This window comes from Elgaria multicarinata, chromosome 2 (assembly GCF_023053635.1).
Source record: "Elgaria multicarinata webbii isolate HBS135686 ecotype San Diego chromosome 2, rElgMul1.1.pri, whole genome shotgun sequence".
Classification (NCBI taxonomy): Eukaryota; Metazoa; Chordata; class Lepidosauria; order Squamata; family Anguidae; genus Elgaria; species Elgaria multicarinata.
Genome location: NC_086172.1, coordinates 63114090 through 63136258, shown reverse-complemented (window position 1 = coordinate 63136258; position 22169 = coordinate 63114090). Strand labels below are relative to the sequence as shown.

General features: G+C 38.2%; 1 protein-coding gene across 1 annotated transcript in view; it reads right to left on the bottom strand.

The window, feature by feature from the left end:
* Positions 1–21925, bottom strand: part of ACTR3 (actin related protein 3) — a 43141-nt gene extending 21216 nt beyond the window's left edge. Inside the window, exons 1-2 of the mRNA XM_063116615.1 lie at positions 21725–21925; positions 2399–2454 (exon numbers count right to left, since the gene is read on the bottom strand). Coding sequence (XP_062972685.1) covers positions 2399–2454; positions 21725–21768 — 100 coding nt within the window. The 5' untranslated portion in view covers positions 21769–21925. The remainder of the gene's footprint in view (positions 1–2398; positions 2455–21724) is intronic.
* Positions 21926–22169: the final 244 nt, after the last annotated feature.

Genomic DNA, 22169 nt, shown 5'->3' with positions numbered 1-22169 from the left:
CTCTGCCACCCTGTACACCCTACAAATTTGCTCTGGAGCAGATTTGGGGCACACAGGGAGCTGCAGGTGGAATCTATTCCGCCAGTGGTGCTTGTTCTGTTGGCAGGCAGACAATCCTGGATTTCAACCATCAAATATATTACTAATGACACTTGCCTAATGGTATATTTTTTCTATTCTCGGTACACAAACAGGAAACATTTCTTGATGAACTGCCATCAAAGAGCTATGTAAATTTGTTGCTGAATCATAGTTATATCCTGAGCAACTTCAGAATTTGAAAGAGGAAAACCACCATGATAGAAAAGCAGTGCATTCTGACAGTATGAACTGGAAGTTACAGCTGGGTAGAAAAAAGAACTAGGTTACCATGGTGTTTAAAGGTGGGATCTGTTCCAGCAATGTAAGGAAGTGCCTGGCTTGGATTTATTCTGCACAAGAATAAAAAGCTTTGAAAACAAATAAGGTGGTGTTTGTACTGCATGGGATTTGAGCACTCACAATGATTAAGCCATTTGTTTAATGTCTTAAAAGTCAGATATCTAAAGAAGATACAATGGCAGCTTACAGGGAATATCTTAAAATACATGCTAGACAACATATAAAACCAGATATTTCACAACTGTACAAATGCTCAATGCTATGAAGACAAATCAATAAATGGCATTTGGAAAAAACTGAATGTAAATATGATTGGTACTTTTTCTGGGCATTAGCAAGAGAAGGCGGATTTAGATGTTTGAAAGGTCTTCTGGCCACATCAATTATCTCAAAACATTTCTTTTTATTTAAAAACTATTTGTGCAGCAAAAATGCACACCCATATAAAAGAGACATCTATGCAAAATTATATACCCAGTGTAGATGCAACAAGTGGGACCTGCAACGAAATGTTGAACTGGATCCTCATTTCCTAACAAGAATTCTACTATTCCAGCCAGCCATCTATGTCCTCTTTCAGCATTCTCTCACGTCCTGAGTTGCTCAAGCAGGCCAATTCACTACCCAACCCCATCTCTCTTTTTCACTTCCCACTGTCACTCAACATTCTGTGATTCCTGGAAGCCACTAAGTATCCTCAGTCCTGATTGGGGTGGGGTAAGTCGATCTCCTCTAAATCTTTTGTACTTCTGCATCTTTGCATCTTCTGCATCCTTGAGTATGCTGTTCCCTCACTCTTTATTATTATTATTATTATTATTATTATTATTTATTTATATAGCACCATCAGTGTACAGTGTTCTTCTCAGTGGCCCTGTTTTGCAATCCTATTGGCACTAAACCTCCTGAATTTACCAGGACTTCGAATAATACTACCCAGTATCCTAACCATGGGGTAACAATGTCCTTCCCCTCCCTTCTCAGTCACAAATTTCCCCCACTGTACTGGATAATTACCAGCCAGTCTCCAATATTCCATTTTTGGGGCAAAGTATTGGAGCATGTGGTGGCCTCCCAACTCCAGGGATTCCTGGATGAGACAGATTATCTAGATCCATTCAATCTGGCTTCAGGCCTGGCTATGGGACAGAAACAGTTTTGGTCACCTGGGTGAATGACCTACGCCGGGAACTGGACTGGGGGAGTGTGTCCATGTTGGTTCTTCTGGACCTCTCAGCAGCGTTTGATACCATCAACCATGGTATCCTTCTGGTCTGCCTTGCTGGGATGGGACTTGTAGGTACTGTTTTCAGCCTTAAATTTTGTGAGGCTGCCTTGAGGCCCAGAATTGGGCAAAAGGCAGGATACAAATAATAATAGATAGCAAATGAGACTGCATGAAGCTATTGGAAGAAACCATACTTATGGTAAAACCAAAATGAAAACCAAAATAAGGAATACTATGTGAATTTATTAACACACTGATATAGGCAATTGTAAATAAAAAGAACAGTCCTGTAATGTCAAGAACAAATTGATTTATACAGAAATATTTCAATAGAAGCTTGGGATTTTTGAAATGAATATTAAAATCAGAACTTGTTTAATAAAGATTAATTGCAGATAGTCCTATTCTGGGACACAGATTACAACAAGCAATAGCAATTAGCATAATTATTCATTAATTTGGTCTCAAGAACGGAAGAGCAATAAATGTTTTCATTTCATCAACTGATACTACTGCTCCTTGAATGGCAGTTGTTTTCAAAATGAAAAAATAAATTGGGTTGATTTGTCTTTCCCTAAAGAGTATTTAAAATGTTTCCCCAAGAAGTTTGAATAGCTTCCCTTTTTCCATCAAAAAAGTATCACACAGAGAACATATTTCAGAGGAATTTAGAAGTATACTTATAGTCTTAGAACCATGAGCTAAATTAGGAGATGATCAAGAGCATATGATATCCTTAAACATCACTGCAATTTGCTCCCCCCCACCACAAAAAGCAAAAAAACTTACATGATGGAATGATGAACTGTGGTTCTGTATTACCAGCATATCCCAGTTTGGTATACCTGTAAAGACCAAACAACATCAACAGGTTACATTACCAGTGACCAGGAAGAAAGGCAGTATTGACAAATCTATGTCTCAAGAATATTGATTCACAATAATATTCACCACTGATATCTCTCATCATTGATAGCTGTTACCCTGAACTTAATCAGCAGACTAATTTCAGGAGTTGCATATCTAAAATGTAATTGCTTTATTTGATAAAATTGATAATGATCCCAAATCGACATCATTTGACACATGGCTTTACAAGCATTGTGAAGTTGGACTGCAGAGTGCAATATTATGATTCTAGGCACTAATCCTAAAGAGCAAGAGTGTAGGTGCAGGCAATACACTCAGTAAATACTGTTTAAGTTTTTACTGTAACTGATCCTTCAGATGAAAAGGCAAGTAGCTTTTCCATTTAGAATCTGCTTGAACCAGGAGATCAGCTGCTGTAAAAATTCCAAATTTATCCAGGGTTATGTACATTTCTCCTAATGCCATACTACTGTTTTCAATTATTGCAAACCTATGTTAATTAAGAAATAAGATATTTTGTCTTGTATGACATACAAATATTACCATTCAAGAATTATTGAACACATGTAATGCTCATATTTGTTTGTTCATGTCGAAATGTGCAAACTGGCCACATCGTAGGATCTGATTAAAAGCAGAAGTTTGTATGGCAAATTGTGGGTTAAATTGTGGTAGTGTGCAAATGAGGGTTAATTAACTCAAAATTTGCCATTACCTGTAAACCAGGTAAATGTCTACATTTGTACTACTATCCTATCCTTTGAGGCGTTGTTAAAGGCCACTGCTGAAGGACTTAAGGCACTAATACTTGGAGTTTAAGTTTAAGTTTAATATATCATTACTAGATATATATTTTTGAGCTTTAGATAATGCATGCTATAAACCAACAAGTCCTGAGTACGTGGATTAGAGCTGTTTTAGGCCATAAGCAATTAACCTTACGCTACTGAATTATAACCACTTCGTGTACTCAAATTTAAGTAGTCATATTTAGCATAGTGATGTACAACAAAGCAATGCCTGGCAACAATTTTATTAGTCATGCACATATTTAACAACTCATTTCTTCTCTGCATCAAATCTCTCTCCTCTCTCTGAATTTCTCACTTTGCTCTTTTGCTGCACCATTAATTGCTCTTCCTTCTAACTCTTGCGATATTTCCTAATTAAGGGCAGAGGCTTTAAAACGTTTTTAAAATGCGTTCTTGCTTTGTATTTTCCGGAATCCAATTTTCTCTCACCATCTGGCAATCAATGAAATTAACATTGCATCTGGGTACCTTCCCTCTACTCGGTACCAGGGTGGATAAAAATCAATGATTTTTTAAAAAAAAATAAAAAAAAAATTCAGATTTTTTATTTAAATCGGATTTTTTGTTAATAAAATGCTTTTTGAGGAAAAAATCTATCTAAAGATAGTTTTCTATTTAAGATACATTATAGTCCAAAGGTTATTCATCATGAAATAAGGATTAGTTTTTAATTATGTAGTATGAAGCTGTATATTCATGAAATGTTTAAACTTTTTGGTAAATGAATTCCATTAATCCACTCACGATGTTATGCTCTTCCAGAGGTTTCTGTAAGATTATTGGGCAATTTTTCTATCTAGAAGATATTATCACAGATGCTTGGTTTTACGGTTCTCAAAACTGTGAATTTGTGTCTGCAGAGATCACCCATTGTTCCTTTGCAAATCTATGTACACAGAATCAACCCCTTGACCTCTTAAGTGTTAAGTTTCAAAAAATTAAATGAATAGAGTGCACTTTTTTGGGGGGGAGTCACATGATTAAATCGAGTCTTTCTGAGTAGTGATTTAAATCATGATTTAAATCAAATCCACCCAGCTCAGTATACTGCATTTAGTTATTTATTTTATTTATTTAGATTGTAAGTCATAAAGGAGCTGTTAACATTTTGGTGCAGTATCTAGTATATAGTGCAAGGTATGTCATGGAACTCTATCCTACTTGCTTTCAAAAACCTATGTGTTCTGTCAGAACACCATTGCACCCTCTACGAAAAGACCCTTTTAGAGCTACATCATATATAGTCTGAACACAGCAGTACCACACCAGATCAAAGGAGAGAGCAGGACCCCAACAATGGAGAAAGAAGGTAATCTACTAGATCACGTATGCTGTCCCTGCTGGGTGAAATAATAAAACTGTTTTAGTGGCATGTGCTGGATATTTCAGACAGTGTTCAAAGTATGTTGATAAAAGCCGCATTTTCATGATTTTTAAGTTATAAATCTCAAATGATTAACTCAGATGACTCAAATACTTCTCAAAGTCCATCAAATTTGTTCAATTCAATGTTAAGTAGTATGATACAAAACCACTAGAACAGAGGTTCGCAAATTGTGATCTAAGAGCTCCGTTAAAGTGGTCCAAAGAAAGATTACAGAACATCTGAGAAAGACTGGGTTCAGATGACACATTAACCCCCAATGGGTTACATAAAACAAGGTGATTTATTTAACTCATTGTGGGTTATTGTGTCCTCTGTCAGGTATTTTTAAATTCACTATGACTTATTTGGGCAAAATACCCATTCTGATAACCTACTGTCTGTATAGGGTTATTCCACCCATCGTGGGTTATGGTGTGATCTGGTGGTCAACATGGGTTATTTTGTTCACCTACAGTTGTGCAGCAAGAGCGGTTCAGACTGCTGTTGCAGCTTACATGGACTATTTCAGCAGTGTCTATGGAGGGAAATGCACAATTGGAAACACCTTAAGTCATCTATGCCAGCAATGTCTTTGAGGGGAAATGCGCAATTGCGCTTTAGCACTTTAGTGATATTGAAAACACTTTAAGGCATCTATGCTGGCAATATCTATAGGGGGAAATGCACAATTGTGCTTTAGCAAATGAGCACTACAGCAATCCTAAGGACACTCCTGCCAGTGGGGGAAATACAAGGAATTGGTGAAAAAAAGTGTTGCAGAGTTTTGAGGGTGCGTCTGGTGCCTCCCTATGAGAGGCATCTGTGTGTGAGATTCTGTCCCGATCCAGCAAACATGCAGCACTTTAGAACCACCATCACCTTTGTCGAGGTGATGGGGAATAACGGTAGCATATTAAGTCATCACGGCTTAAAGAGACGTCTAAACCCAACCAATATCTATAATTGGCCTGGCACTTATTTTTTCAGACAACTGAGATTTAAGATTTTTCTTAGGTCTGGATTATCAAAAAGGCTAACAAGCACCTAATCTAGGGTCAGAGATCTCCAAAATATGACACTGATGCTGTCTACTCATTTTCCCTACAAATTCTTCTCAGGGGCCAGGCGTGCCCACAATTTTCATAATATGGCACTGGCTTTTACAATGATTCTTAAATGGTCTGTCAAGACCCCATGCAATTTTCAAGTGTTCTGCAGGGTAAACTTTGAGAACTGCAATAGAACATTTATTGTGATATTATTTATTTATTTATTTATTTATTACATTTCTATACCGCCCAATAGCTGGAGCTCTCTGGGCGGTTCACAAAAATTAACTCATAAATTAATATCAACAAGCAGCATACAAATATTTACACTAGCAAAGTACATATGCACACCTCATAACCGTTATTAGTCATTGATAGAATGCTTTTAATTCAACAAAAGCTTTGCAACTTTTTTCTTGGTCCATTTCACAAAAGCACAATCTGATATTTGTATTTTTTTAAAGATGGAACTCAGACTAAGAAACAGTGACTAGCCCAGAACTACACAACCAATCCATGGCAGATGTGGTACTTAAACACAGTTTCTGCAGATGCAAGCCTATTTGCTGGCTGTCACCATTTAATAAGTAAACGGCAATAGATATTTGTAACAAAAGCCATTTTGTATTTGTGTCATTAAATATAAAGCTCTTAATGGAATGTCAGGGTCTTAAAAAGATATTTTGCTATCAATTAATCAGCAAAAGGTTGAAGGAAGTGAACACCACTCTTATATGCAGAGTTAGATGCACTAAAGCCCATGAAAATTAATAGGCGTGCCCAATTCTACAAAAGGATTGGGATATAAGTGACTTCAACTAGATCTGTTCTGACTAGTCAACCAAATTCTTCATGTGAAATCAAAGTATTTACTTTAGGGAGTAGCACTGTGATGCCCATTAATCACTCAAGGGAAAATCAGTCAACATGTCGCTATAGATATCTGCCACTGGCATTACAGTGATATTACAAAATACTGCAATGCTTCCAACAGTTTTGGAAGCTGTACTGTAATGTAGTGTACTGAACTCGGTGTGGTGAGGCTACATTCATTAATTATATGGAATAAAATAAATGTTTACTAGCAGAGAACTCTCCATGACGCATGATGACAATTAGGCAACAGCAGCTCCTACTGACTGAGAGAAACCGTGAAAAAAAGAAAAATACATTTCAACTCAATTAGGGAAACACAGGACCAGAAAACTGTATCCATTTAAACTGTTTTTCTAAATTTATCCAAGCAAATAGAAGCGGAGAAAGAGTTAATTATACAAAGATAATTACATGCAACTCTAGAAAAGTGTGTCAACAAAATCTACTGGAATCCAAAACATACTCTTAATGTATACAGTCCTAATCTTAGCTTAAATCAAATACTCTCAGAAGGAGAATGAATCTACTAAATACATATGTTATAAAATTGACATTTAGGGCGCAATCCTGTTATGATGATTGTAAGCCTCCAAACTTGGAAGCTTATGGTCATCCTGTGCAGGGAAGGAAAACAGTAGAGATGATATTTATCTTCCTGTCATTACACTCTGCATTTCCACTAGTTGAGCTTTTTTGCCCATCTAGCGGAAGTGTTTCAGAGGGGCAAGGAAGGAGGCTAGAATGGCCCCAGGACACTCTCCATTCTCCTCACTGTCCACTAAAACACTCCCTTCCACCCCTTGGAGAGGCAACCTACATGGTTCATTCCATACCAGCTGTGAGGGGGAGCACAGATCCTCACCTCCATGGTCGGAGCACTATCTCTGACCTCAGATCTGGGAATCCAAAGTATCCTATGGCCCCTCAGATGCTCTCTATAGGCCATAGGATACTCCCTCTGCACCTTAAATGTTCTAAATATTTTACAGAACACTCAGATTGCCATTCTCTGACACCAAAACCTTTGAAATTGGGCACTGACATAAAGATGTAAAATTTCCAGAAACTTTGAGGCCATGTGGGGGACGGGATGAGCAAAAATTTTGGAAAAAATGAAAATTAAGCATTTTCTTCATCCCCTTTACAGATCTAGTCACTTTGATGACTTAGGACAGATATTTTGGACTTCAGTTCCCATCAGCCTTAGGCACTGTGAACAATGGCCAGGAATGCTGGGCATTGTAATCTAAAACATCTGGAGGGCACCAGGTTGAGGAGGGTTGCTTTAGGAACATAAAGCAGCCTTTCTGCTCCTAAAGTTATTTTAAGTATAACTTGGTTTGCTCATAAAAAAAACCCATTACATTTTAAAACTTTTTGAAGCATACTTAGTACATTTGTAATTATCATCAGAATAAACTATACCTTTACATTTCATGCACCAAACATGGACCAAACATTTACTGTCAAGTATGCACAATGGTGATGCCACTCACATGTTGGAAAACGGAGCATAAATGTCTATCAGTAAAATATATTTTCCACCAGTAAGTTTAATAAGGAGTGAAAGAAGTAACTACGCTGGGAATCTTACAGAAATTATTTAAAAACGTTTTCCTCATGGCTTCATTATTTTCAGATATTTTACATCTCTAGTCTTTCTATAAAAGTGTTCTTTTTAGAAACCATGGAGGGGCGTAAAGGCTGGGTAAATTCTAAAAGAAAGTATTTCATATTCCAAAGCTGTTCACTTTTTCCATTTTGGGGGGAAACAAACAATGTCCTTCGAAAATAAACTTTTAAAAAACAGGTTTTTATCCAAATTTTCCCATTTTTCCCCGGGCCTTCAGATCTCTATCATAATCATGTTTTAACCATGAAAAGGGCTGCCCATCAGCTTCTCATTAGGCATCCGCTAAAGGGACAGCAATGTGTTTTACATAGCTACAATCCAAACAGCTTCTTCTTATTACAAAGGGCTTTCAGGAGGTGGTACTTTCTATACGATTATCTCTCCCTGCAAATAATCTCCATAAATATGGCCCCTTCCAACTCTACTATTCTATGATTCTATGAACATACTTCCTGCGCACAAGTAGCTCAGTTTACAGCAATATTAGCTTCATACCCAAGATGTATGAATGACTCAATCCAGAAACCTGTTTCTTTAGATATACTCACACCAATAAAAGGAGTTTTACTCCCTTCCTTTCTTACAGGCTTTTGGGCAGATACAAAAATGCAGTTTAGCACAAACAAAAGTTAGTCCACAAAACTGGTCCAAGCCTATATTAGGTGCTGCTAATCAAGAATAATAAACTCTGGAAATAGAAAATGAACATCACTTTCAGCTAGAGTTAGCAAGAAGCTATGCTTTCTGGCTTTGAGGTTCATCAGACGAGCATTTTATCACATGCTTGCTACTGCCCAGTAATGGATGTGCACGCATCCTGTAGATGATGACGTCCGCCTCCTGTTCGTTTTTCCATAGCAAAATAGGCCTCTATTATTCTGATTTTTTGAACAGACACACACAGAGAGAGAATATGTCGCCATCAGGAAAAGTGGCACAATAAAACAGCCTCAGAATGGGCCATGTGGTCTTTGTTTACTTCCTCTTTCCCCTCCAGGAAGAATGAGAAAGTGTGATGACGCTCTTTAACTGTGCATCTTCTGCTAGGAGGGCAAAAGGAAGGGCTCTGATTTCTAATGTACATGTACTGTCTAGTACTATGGATCTTCAGGTGTCATAAAATATGACCTATCTGGTAGCTCTCTCTTGCCGAGCAACAACTTTGAAGAGAGGCTAAAAAATGGGGGAGACGCTGTACTAATAAATGCAAGGATAAAGAAGAGTAATGTAGGACCCTCCTATTTTAGTATACTTGCTTATACTGCAGTCATCTGGAATTTACTGTTTTACTCTGTACAGCACCATGTACATTGATGGTGCTATATAAATAATAATAATAATAATAATAATAATAATAATAATATAATGGAACATTAGGTCTTCATAGATTAAGTCTGCATTCTCAAAACAAGGTTCTGATTGCCCAAAATGGTACAGATAGTGAGTTTAGAGTCCTTTTTTATGGTACAGTACAAGGAAGAAGTTCACCCAGCCAGCCTCTGGCTCCTTTTCTTCGTTTTCCATGAATGGATGTTCTGAGAAGAACTGGTGACAAAGTCCTATTCAATCTTTGCTGCCATTTTTATACCAAACAATGTATATTTCCAGAGAACAAAAGCTTATAAGCAAATTGAAAGTTGGAAGACCTTAATGGCATTTGCCAGTTTAGCACTAAGGCTTCATTATTCATATTTTGCTGTCTGGGCAATAAAAAAAATCCATAATAGAACAAAGTTGGCTTCAAGTTCTAAAGTGCATCAGAAAAAAATACTGCCTATGTGCATTGCAAGTACGAATATGTTTTGAACATATTCTAAGAAACTGAAATTTCAGGATGCAATCTTATGCACATTCATTTGCCTAATGGCATAAAAAGCACTGAACTAACAATGTATTTCTGAGGAAACATGCACAGGGCCAGGCTGTTAGTGCAAAAGTACCAAGTTCAATAAAAGAACAGAAGTCAGGCTATACCCTAGCACTTAGAAAATGTGAGCTCAGGAAAAACCAAAACAGAAGACCATTCAGGATTTAAAAGACTGCTTAGTAGCTTATGCAGGAAATGATCCAGTGCATACAAATACATCCTGAAGACTGGAAGAAAAATGCTAGGATGTACTTCCAGTAAAGTTTAAGCTCAAATTGTACAACTCAGCATATCTAAAAATATTCATAGCTACTTTAGCAACAAATAAAGAATGAGTCATGAAAACAAATACGATTATTGGCAGACACTCTCGTCATTCAGTACTCAGCCTGATTGTTTGAAATTGTGATGTAGTGGCTAAGGTGTTGGACTAGGAGTCGTGAGATGTGGGTTCTAGTCCTCACTTGGCCATGGAAACCCACTCGCTGACTTTGGGCCAGTCACATACTCTCAGCCTAACCTACCTCACAGGGTTGTTGTGAGGATAACAGGGAGAGGAGGATTATGTATGCCGCCTTGGGTTCCTTGGAGGAAAAAGGTGGGATATAAATGTAATAAATAAAATAAATAAACTCTACTACTATATTCTTGTCCAAAGAGCTAAAACTCACTTTTAAAAAAGCAGTTACTTATCCATGGCAGTAAGAAGATCATTAAGACATAATATAAAATCAAAGTAAGGGACAAATAGAGCCATGGAAAAAAACCAGACTTTGATAATCACCTAAAACACGGCTCTGGAGATCTTTTAAACAGTAAAAAATTCTGAAATGGAATCAAACCTATTTACTAAGGACTTTTATTCCATACCAATTCTGGTAATCAAATTTTGCAATGTAGTAGTAGTACAAGTAATGCAAAGCATGATACGACTCATTCATGAATCAGAATGAGACACTCCCTAATTTTAGTTCAGTTAAAACAGCAGTCTGCATTATTTACCAGATCGTGGCATTAGCAATACATAATTAATTCCAGGTTCTTTTGGCAGTGGGATTTTCAGGTGATTTCATAACTTTCAGGTGGGAAGCAGGGTCCTTTTATCAGCCCTGCTGCAAGACCGCCTCCACCAGTGTCCTTCTCTTAACTATCACCATAAGTAGGAATTCCATTAAGCAGCAGCAGCAGCAGAGGGAAATGAGGTGGAAAGCAGAGACATTCCACAAGCCCTGCTGAAAGACTACTTCATTTTTTCCTCTTGCCTTGCCATCCCCTTTTTTTCCTTTTGTGCATCACATCTTTTTAGACTGCAAGTCTGCAGGTCAGGAATACTCCAGTTTTTAATTCATTGTATGCAAGCCGCTCTGAAGGCTTTTTCCTTTGAGTGTGATCAAAATGCTTTAAATAAATGAATAAATAAATAGACATACATAAAATATTGCAAGTAAAATTATTATAGACTTACTATAAGCCATTCTGTCATGCAGACAGACATATATCCCATTGGGACGACAGAAAATTTTACTTTTCACAAATAGGTATATTCCACTGTTTTTCAGTGGTATCAAAGCTCATAGAAATCAGTATTAACCCCATCATTTAAAAAAAAAAATGGGCGAAAAATTCTTTACATGTAAGTCATTGAAATGTATGTCAGCTTACTGCTGACTCTCCTGCTAACTTTTTTAAAGTTCAAAATAAGCCTCAGGTCAGTCCTGCTGGGAATATGCAAGTCATTGAAATATGTCTACTGCTTCCAATTCAGTGAGGAGCCAACACTAATTGTTTAATAATTAGATAGCCATTATTAACCAGCATAGCTAATTTAATTCTGGCTGTAAAGATGTAATACAGATTTGATATCATACACAAATATAACTTGTTAAAACAAGTTAAAACTGAAGAAATATCATAATTAGAGGTAAATATTGGTTATTCAAGTAATGCTAGAAATTGCTTTGAAGAGTTATGGATATATAGAGCAAAGTTGGTATAAGGCAGGGAGGGCAATGGCCATTGGCTCAGGGACTAATATCCCCCATCCAACAGAACCAATGCAGACCAATGCTCCATAAAGCCTATATTCCTACTGGCTGGTCATCAGGAAAAACTTCCTGACTGTTAGAGCAGTACGACAATGGAACCATTTACCTAGGGAGGTTGTGGGCATTCCCACACTAGAGGCATTCAAGAGGCAGCTAGACAACCATCTGTCAGGGATGCTTTAGGGTGGATTCCTGCATTGAGCAGAGGGTTGGACTCGATGGCCTTATAGGTCCCTTCCAACTCTACTATTCTATGATGCGCCTATGACCAAAAAGTACAGAAAAAGGCCATGCTTGTTTTCATACAGCATCCCTCAATAATTGACCACAGCCAAACAATAAGTAATGAATCAGTCAACTCTGACGGTCAGTTCTCAGTTTTCTTACAGGTAAGTTTTCTGTTGCTCAATTTCTTGGCAGAACATAAAGAATATTCACTGAAAATAATCCCTATAATCAATACGGATCACATTTTTTTTTCAGTCAAATAATCTTAAAAACATTCAGCAACAAGCCTTTCAAAGAAATTTTATCCCTGCTGTTAACTTCATAATATATTTTTTTGTGTGGACTGTACATACTGGTCAGTACCAAATTTCATTTTTTGCATGTGCATTTTTCCTCTAAAAGTTGAGTGAGTATTTAAACCACGATGGTTTAAAGAATACAGAACAAAAACTGTTTGAACTGCCATTTGTCAGTAGTTTTGAAGTTGGAGAAAGCAACTGATACTTCAAAGTTGCAGACAAAAAATCCTTTGTTGGCTATAAAAAGGAACAGGGAATAGAGGAAACTTTATACAGACAGCCCACAAGCCAGCTCACTTAATCCAGTAATTATTGCCACAGTAGATATTAGCTTTATTTTACTTCTTTTCTATTGATATTTATAATGAGCTGATGGGATAGCCTTCTGTATGACAGGTCTTACATTAGTCAAATCTGGTTCCTGATCATCATACTGTTGCTTTTACTAATACTATATTTTTTACTGATAGTAGTTGGTTAATGGCAGCAAGAAGGGCTGGATTAGCAAAGATCCTTGCAAATCGATCAGCTAACTCACTTTAAAGAGCAACTCAGGCCCACATTGACTAGACAATGGCCTGGCTGGGGACGATTAAATAACCCATGTTTCATTAATCATGGGTTGTTTGTGAACAGTTGGGAGCCAGCAAGCGTGCTGGCTCCTGACTGCCTGTACTCTTTCGTTTTGCTAAACAACCAGAAATGCCCCGTTCCTGGTTTGCTCACCATGATGTCTAAACCCAGCACTCTGGGTTGTTGAGGGAGAAACAACACAGAATTTTAATCCAACAACTAACCATAGGATAAAACTCTGGATTGTTTCTCCCTCAATAATTCAGAGTTCCAAGTTCAGTTGTCACAGGGCATTTCTGGGTGGTTTAGCAAAGTGGAAGTTGGAGGTAGCTGTTCAACTAGCTATCTGTCAGGCACGGCTCTAACTCTGGCTTTCTTGCAGGAGGCTGGACAAGATGGCCTACAAGGCTCCCTCTAACTCTATGATTCTGTGAGTGATAGTGACTGGCCCAATATCACCAGTGGCTGAGCAGGAATTAGAATCCAAACCCAAGTCCAAGATTCTATCCATTATATCGTATTGACTCCACATGTTCAAATCCAGCTCATTTTCAATGTTTTAGTGCCTCAAAAGTTGTTATCAGCCTTCAATGACTCTTATGTACTCTTGCTAACTCAGCACAATAGATAACTGAATTACATCTTACAGAGTTTCCGGTTGCAAAGCTTAAATATATAAAATTATCTGCTCTCAGAAGCTTTGAGTGGATCAATATTTTTTTCAAGGAGCGAGAAGCCAATTCAGACTAGTTGGTGGCAATCAATGGCTCAACCCGTTGGCAAACCTGAAATACTGCCACAGATGTGACTGGATGCTTACGAAGGAGATAATACCCTCAGCTGTTGGCATTATGGGCTACAAACACTGGTGTCTTACTTACACATTGCTCTGTAGTATGCCACTCAGAGTAAGGATAACCTGACTAATGTAGCAGAATGCATGGCTGCAAACAGAAAACTAACTGGTGGACAAAGATTTTTAGATCCCTATCTCATTTCTACTTCCAAGGGCATTTTCTTGAAATACAAACCCACCCACCCCCAACTTCCATATGAAAATCCTATTGGGGTATAAATCTACCACAAAAATAGTGTTCTCTAAACAAGCATAAAAGGCAAGGTGTTTTTTTTTTTTTTTTTTTAAAGTGACTTTAATACTATATGATCTGGACATCTTACTAGGTATTATGAGTTTTATTATACTAGTGTTATCACAATACTACCCTTTTACTACTTCTTTTGAGAAGTCAATTTTTGTTGTACAAACTACTATATCTCTCTACTAGCCATGCTGGGTTGGGATGATGGGACTTGTCATCCAACACATCTGGAGAGTACCAGGTTGGAGAACACTGGCATAGTGGATCAAGTGCCAGACAAGACTGGAAGACCTGGATTTATAAAACTTTCCTTGGCCAGTCACCAACTAGGCTATTTCATAGGATTGTTTCTAGTATAAGATAGTGGGCATGTATCTGATCATGTACTGAGGAAGGGCATGATAAATATTTAACTAAGAATAGCATGTATACAAAGCATCAGAATAATACTGTATTATAAATAGGCAAGACTTTCAGTTTACATGAATACACAGTGCTTTCAGAAATTCTTCCTAAAGCAATATTAAGTCAATTTTGTATTATATTTTGGAAGTCCTATGAAAAAAAGATTTGTTGAACCAAACACACACAGAATGACAATCAAGTGATCAATTAGAAAATCTTTTACTAACCACAAGGAACAAGTCTAGTGCTATTTATTTACTACATAGAAGGCTAGCAATATAAACTGCTCAATACTACTTTATGAAATGACCAATAGCATAAGTAATGTCAACTATGAACCAAGTAGGGTTAGGAAACCTGGTCCCCTCCAGATGTTTGGGACTACAACTCCCATTAAGCCCCAGCCAGCATGGCAAATCATCACAGACTGTGGGAGTTGTTGTCCAAAATGTTTGGATGGCACCAGGTTGCCTACTCTTAAACTAAGAAATCATTGATTTTCCAAATTAAGAATGCCTTGTCCAAAAATCTCACCTAACCACTGCAAAATCATTTGCACTTCTGCATTTCACAATGAATGCTTCTTTTAATTAAAATGTGAATCTAATTAGTTCTGTTTTGAATTATGCCTCTAAAGTATTGACTCCAAAGTTCTATTTTCAAAATAGTTCCTGTGGGGTTTATAAAAATACTCTTAGAATGCCCCTATAATCATAATCAACTTTCCATCACCTTACCCTCTATTCAACTCTACTTCCATACGCTTTGCTACATGTTATTACAGGTTAGAATTTCAACTCTTTGGAAAATATTGTATCTTCATTAATAATGACACTTCCTTTGGCATTCCAGAATTCTGTAGAAGGCTATCAATACCTCTGTGAATAACTTTCTCCTTTGCGTTGAAGTTCACATGGTGGCTATTATTCTTGCTGCTATCAGATAGTAATCTACAAAATAAAGACTGATAAAAAAAATCACCACAAAGACACAGGTCATCTTAGAATCATTTCATGCATAACCTGCAAGAGAGAGGAAGTACAAGTGTTTCCTCTTTTTGCAAACGTGACTGTCTCCCATAGAGCAAGATGTGCAGACTCCAGGTGTGCATTTACCTCAGTTATTTTCTACAGGGGATACGTTAAGTTCCAGCTGTTGATATTACATAAGTCGTGCAAAAAGAGAAAGCAGTAGTTGCATGAGTTATGTAATGTGTGAAACATTTGCAGTTCTGAATCAAAATCTGTTAAAACCTGTACATATTAAATATAACTAGCGACACTCAGAGTAACAGATTAAAACAATCATTATCAAGAAACTGCCAAATGAAAAGAGAACCTGTCCTGTGGGATGAACAGCACATAAGACAATGACTACTAGTTATGGACATGTTATTTGAACTAAGAAAAAAACATGTAGATATTAATTCTATACCATAGATATAGAATTACCGTACTCAAAGGGTTTTTTCTCCTGTTTGAGCAAATTATTATAATGCTTTTTAAAAATGGAGCCATTCAGCTGCTTGGATTTTTTTTTACTTTTATGATGGAAATGCAGGATTAATTTTTGTTTTTGAAAAGATGCAGTAAATGAAATATAACATGCTCAAAAGACCACATAGGTTGAAATAATGTAACATTTTTACATTTGCAGTTTTTAAAAGGCTAGACAATTATTCAATAAACTTAAATCAGCTGAAACTTTATAGTAAACTATAAATATTCATTTGCAGGGAAGAATTTTTTAAAAAAACAAACAAACTGAACACACTGTCTATGTAGGCACGAAAATAGTAAGATAAAATTTTTACTTATTTACAGAACATCTGGGACACTATTATGCAACACAGTGCTGAAGACAGGTTACAAATAATCAAATCTAACACACCACATAAGTGTCCAAGTGCTTCCATCTAAGCTATATTACCATGAGTACTCCCATTAACAAAAGCCTGGCATAGACTAGAATAGTTATTCATTGATAACAAACGTGGAAACAAAGAGTTCACCACTGGGTCAGCTATTACTACAGAGCAGAACAATATTCAGCACAGGCACAAATTTCAGCACAGCGTTAAAACCCATTCAATAAAACATTTTCTTAAGTATGCAACATGGTTTGGGGAATTGTTTGATCACCCTGAAGACACAAATGAAGTGTTCACTATAAAATTGAATTGATGTTATTAACGAATTTCAAGGAAAACCAGACAACTAATTTTGTTCAACATTTTAACATTTGTTTTATATGCTATATGCAGTTATAGGTATAAGACAATAACAAAATAAAACAGAGCTTCTTGCATAAGTGACAATTAAGCTATGTAATTTCAAACACTGAAATTAATATTTGAGCTTGTTTGGAATTAACAAGTGGAAAATTACTGCTGTCTTGGATGAATACACAGGCCAAAATTTAATGTTGTGTGTCCTTTGATCTCCCCTGAAGTTCCCTGTAAGTGCCCTCAAAATCTACTCCAAAAAGTCCCCCATGGGCAGATAGATACAAGTGGATTTCACCCAATACCTTCTCCTGACCTCGAGTTAGCTATTCCATATCTTCTGATGGGAATACAAATGTCTCATTACACAGATGGAGTAACTACATTGCTTCTTAAATATATTTGCAGGGCCTGAAGATGCAAACTACATTATACATTCAATGATGTATTGGTTCATAATCTGTTATAAACTGCTTTGGGATTTTTAAAAGGGGAAGTGATATATAAATACACACACACAGTGCATAGTTAAATTATGGAATTCACTACTACAAGATGTAGTGATGGCTACCAATTTGAATGGCTTTATAAGAGGAGGAGAAGGCTATCAACAGCTACTAACCCTAATGATTATGTGCTACCTCCAGTATCCAAGGCAGTAAACCTGTGTGCACCAGTTGCTGGGGTACAATGGTGGGAGGGTTCTGTTGCACCATGTCCTGATTTATTTATTTATTTATTTATTTATTTATTTATTTATTGCATTTATATCCCACCTTTCCCCTCCCCAAGGAACCCAAAGTGGCATACATAATCTTCCTCCTCACTATTTTATCTTCACAACAACAACCCTGTGAGGTAGGTTGTGACTGGCTCAAAGTCACCTAGTGGGTTTCCATGGTCAAGTGGAGACTAGAACCCAGATCTCCTGACTCCTAGTCCAACACTTTAGCCACTACACCACACTGCTTTGTTGGTCCCTGGTAGACAGCTGGTTAGCCACTGTGTGGACAGAGTGCTGGACTAGATGGACCCTCGGTCTGATCCAGCTTGGCACTTATGTTCTTCAGGGGCGCATGGGGAGTTGCGGGGAGGAGGAAGGAAAAACTGTTTCACTGGAAAATGCCAGCACTGGATCCAACTCAAAGTTATTCACAGAAAACTAACACATGGATGAAATTATGATTATTAGCCTAATATCATCACATAAGGGAATCCTAGAAAGCAGGAGGTGTGATATCATCCCAAAGGAAGTTTTATTTATTTATTATATTTCTATACCGCTCAATAGCCGAAGCTCTCTTTGTATAAATTCAGTCAAATTTATAGTTTGATAGAATATAATGCTGAACACTACCATGGGAGGTATTCAAATTGCTTTTGCAGTGTCATAGAAGAAGTTACTCCTTAGAAATTTTAACATTTGTAACTGAAATTCCATTCTGTCGTAACAACAGGTCTATATAACTATAGAGGCCACAATTTTGTGGGAAATTACATGCACATCAATAGCACTGAGATCAGTGGAACCTGTACATGAGCACAAGACTATTTTATTTTTTCACCCAATTTTATAAAATGCCTTGATAAGCCAAAGAACAGGATTAGGTGAAAAACCCACAACTTCAAAAATGTTCTACAAACTAAGCTATGCTTCCCAACAGATCAACATGGTAACTAACATATGTCATCTAAACCATTTAATAGAGACTTAAACTTAACCACATTGAACAATGTTAAGCATAGTGAATGAGATGCTTCATTTCTAAAGAAACGCAACTATTAAAAGCAAAATTAAATGAAGCAAAAAGAACACCAGAATTAATGGCTTAAACATGCCATTCTGAGTAAAAAAAACCTTAGATATCCTGATGTACATACAAATACACTTCACTGCATATATGTGATTGTTTAAGTATCTGTGTTGAATAGTACTTTGTTATTTTTCCAAATAGAGGTAATAACCAGATCTGCCTCTCCCCTTTGTGCTTTTAAATGTTTACTGAAGCAATCATCAGTGTAAGCACACCACATACATCAATGCTCTCATGAGTTCTCTTTAACAGCAGTGAGGCTATTCAAGTCTTTACAACTAGACTCAAAGTTTCTGGGACATTCATATATTCCAGATGTCTTATACAACAGTTATGGATCACATCAACACTCCACATCACATTAAATGTCCACCTTAAATGTCTACACCACATTAAATGCAACCAATCCCCATCTAGAGTCCAGATAGATGCATGTGGTGTACCCCACATATAATACAAGTCTGATGAGTGGAATGTGTCAGGCACACATTGGACCTGTACATATGGCATTAAGAGAAAATAATGAATTCACCAAAAGAGCAAACATTGGCATTGAAAAAGTTCAATAATATTCCTGAAGAATGTGATTCCAACTGAAGCACAGCTTTAAGACCTCTACACAGTTTAAGCTTGACACTAAAATTTCTATGATTTTTAAAAGCCGTTAAAATATCACAACTTAGAAATTCTGTAACCATACCTACTAATTAAGAGATGCGTGCTATGCAGTCAAACAGGTAGTTATGTCTTCAGTGACAAACCTGTTTGCAGAATCTGAATTTAAGACCCCTACCATCTTGTGGTTATCCTCATCTCTTTTATTCATATGTAAAATTAACTTTCCAATTCACAGCATGTCTCAAAAAAGGAGGTGTCCTGCACAACTACAAAACCAAAGTTTTCAAACAGGGCATGCCATTAAGTATAGCACCATTATAAGTTCACCACATCACATGTTCCAGGTAAGTGTATCAGCAAAAAACAAGGAGTACAAAACATAAGTCAAGGCTTTAATACAGCTTTATTTTTATATGTCAGATACATTCTGCTGCTAATAATAGCTAATATTGTTTAAGGTGCACCATTTATATAAACTGCCCCTAATCAAAACGTCCTTCATCTAAATATCTAATCAGGTTGTTGTTGTTTTCAAATTGAAAGGCAAGGTCACTATTTACAAGGAGATATATATTACAGTAAACCAAACCAAACTGTAAACTCCTCCTTCCAATGATGATGAAGGTGATGATGAAATAAACCAACTTTTTTTTAAGTCAAAGTTGATATCTGATTACAAACAAAAGTAGTGCAATCAGTCATATTATGATACAATTCCAGTGTTAGATGCTGTAAATATAATCTACATATTAAAATACTTCACAATTATTCCTCCAAGTCATTATAAGCAATTATGAGGCAAAGTGCAATCACAAAAAGGACTTCCCTCTCACTCAGTTCCTTAAGGCACTGGCATGAAGGATACAAAGTACCCATTTCAGGAAGCATTTGCTTCTTACAGTTATACCTCCAGTGCTTTGTTCACTGTCTGCTGGAAAGAGCTGCAGAAAGAATCCCTGCAACTATTTTATAAAGCTCGTTTCTATAAGCATACATTACACTTAAATGCATTACTCTTTTCTTCCCTATCAGCAACCAGCAAGTGCTAAATAAGAAAAGCAGTTTCTAAGAAAGATTTGGTTCAGTTTTTGACACTGAAAACTGCCTTATAAGGTATAAAAGACTGAAAGGAGGAAGAGCCTTTGACAAAACTAAGGAAGTTGCTCTGCGCTTGCTCAGTAGAAAGGGTGGACTTTTTTCACCCACACAGAGAGAAGTAATGCTGAATAAATGACACATATGGGGGGTACAGGGGACATGGCATTGGCGAATGCAGCCACCACTGTGAAATACCTGTCTTCATAGTATAAATATGAAACTGGATTTCTTTAAGATTATATATTAGCCAGCTTTGATTTAAAAAAAAAAAAGATTACGGACTTGACTCTGTGCCCAAGCTCTATGAAAGTGCAGATTTCCATTTCTAAAAGAAATGAAGAAGCACCGCTTCCTGAAAGAGCTAACCGGGGATATTTCTGGGCCGGTGGAATGAATGGGGGTGGGGGAGAGAGATGAGTTCTTCCGAAGCAAAGAGGGAGGGAGATGCTGATTTTAGGGTATAGGCGCACATTTTCAAAGGCTACCTTACTCCCTGAGTGAAAGATGTTCAGTCGTCCTGCAAGCACACAAATGAATAAAAACGCTGGCAACTGCAATCTCAATGACTTTTATGACTGTAAGACAATGCAGCCCCACTTCCCCAGAGGCCGAAGCCTCCGAGGAATGAGTAAGGGCCAATCCCACATATTTAAAACGGGAAGGTGAGGGGAAACCGGGCCGTTTAGGGTGTGCCTCCCTTCTCCTCCCACAAAGCCACATTTCTGAAGGTGGATACCTAAGAGACAGAGGAAACGAACGGGTAAGGTGTTCCCGTCAAAACGCCAGCCAGGAAAGGGGGGGAAGGAGACCTACTCTTCCTCCCCCACCCCCGCCACTTCCCACACACACACACACACACACATAAAATCTTCTCACAAGTTGAAAGGGAATGTAACACTCAGCAAGGGAAGGTGGGGTGAGAAGGGAGGAATGGGGTGGCTACGGGATGAAAGAAAACACGCAGGAGCCTGGAGAACAGATGGGCTATAAACCCTGTTCAGGGTGGCCAAAGCAGGCAATGACCTCCCCCCCCCCCCACATACACACACACATACCGCCCAAAGGAAAGGAAATTGCAGCCCCCTTCCCCGCCCTCTCCAGAGCCTGGGAGCAAACTGTCAGCAGCAGCAGGAGCAAGCGGCGGCGGCGACAGCAGCAGCCAAGAGCAGGAGCCGCCGCCGCCGCCGCCGCCACCACCACCGGCTCCCTCGCCCATTCATCCTCCCTCTCACGCTCACCCTGTGCCACAGTCCACCACGCAGGCCGGGAGCCGCCCTGCCATCCTCCTCGGGTCGAGACGGCGCTGGGGAAACGGTGCGGAGGACCCGGCTGGACTCGCTCTCCTCCTTCCACTCTGGGGGAGTGAAACCACCCACTTCCGCAAAGGAGCCAGTCACTCCCTGCTCCAGCCGCTGCCTGCTGCTCGCTTGCTTGCTTCCCTCCCCCCCGCCTGGTCACTCGCACAGCCCGAGCGAGCCCAAGATGGCTGCCTCTTCCGTCCCTCCCTCTCAGCCGGAGCGCGGAGGAGGGAGGGACAGCGAGGAGGAGGAGGAGGAGAGAGGACGGGCGCGTCAAACCGAGGCGTTCGGTGACGTCTGCTGTTCAGGAAGCGAGCGGGTGCGAAGAAGTGAAGCGGGCGGGCCGTCCGCCCGCACGCTTTTCTTTCTTGGCGCGTTGTCTCTC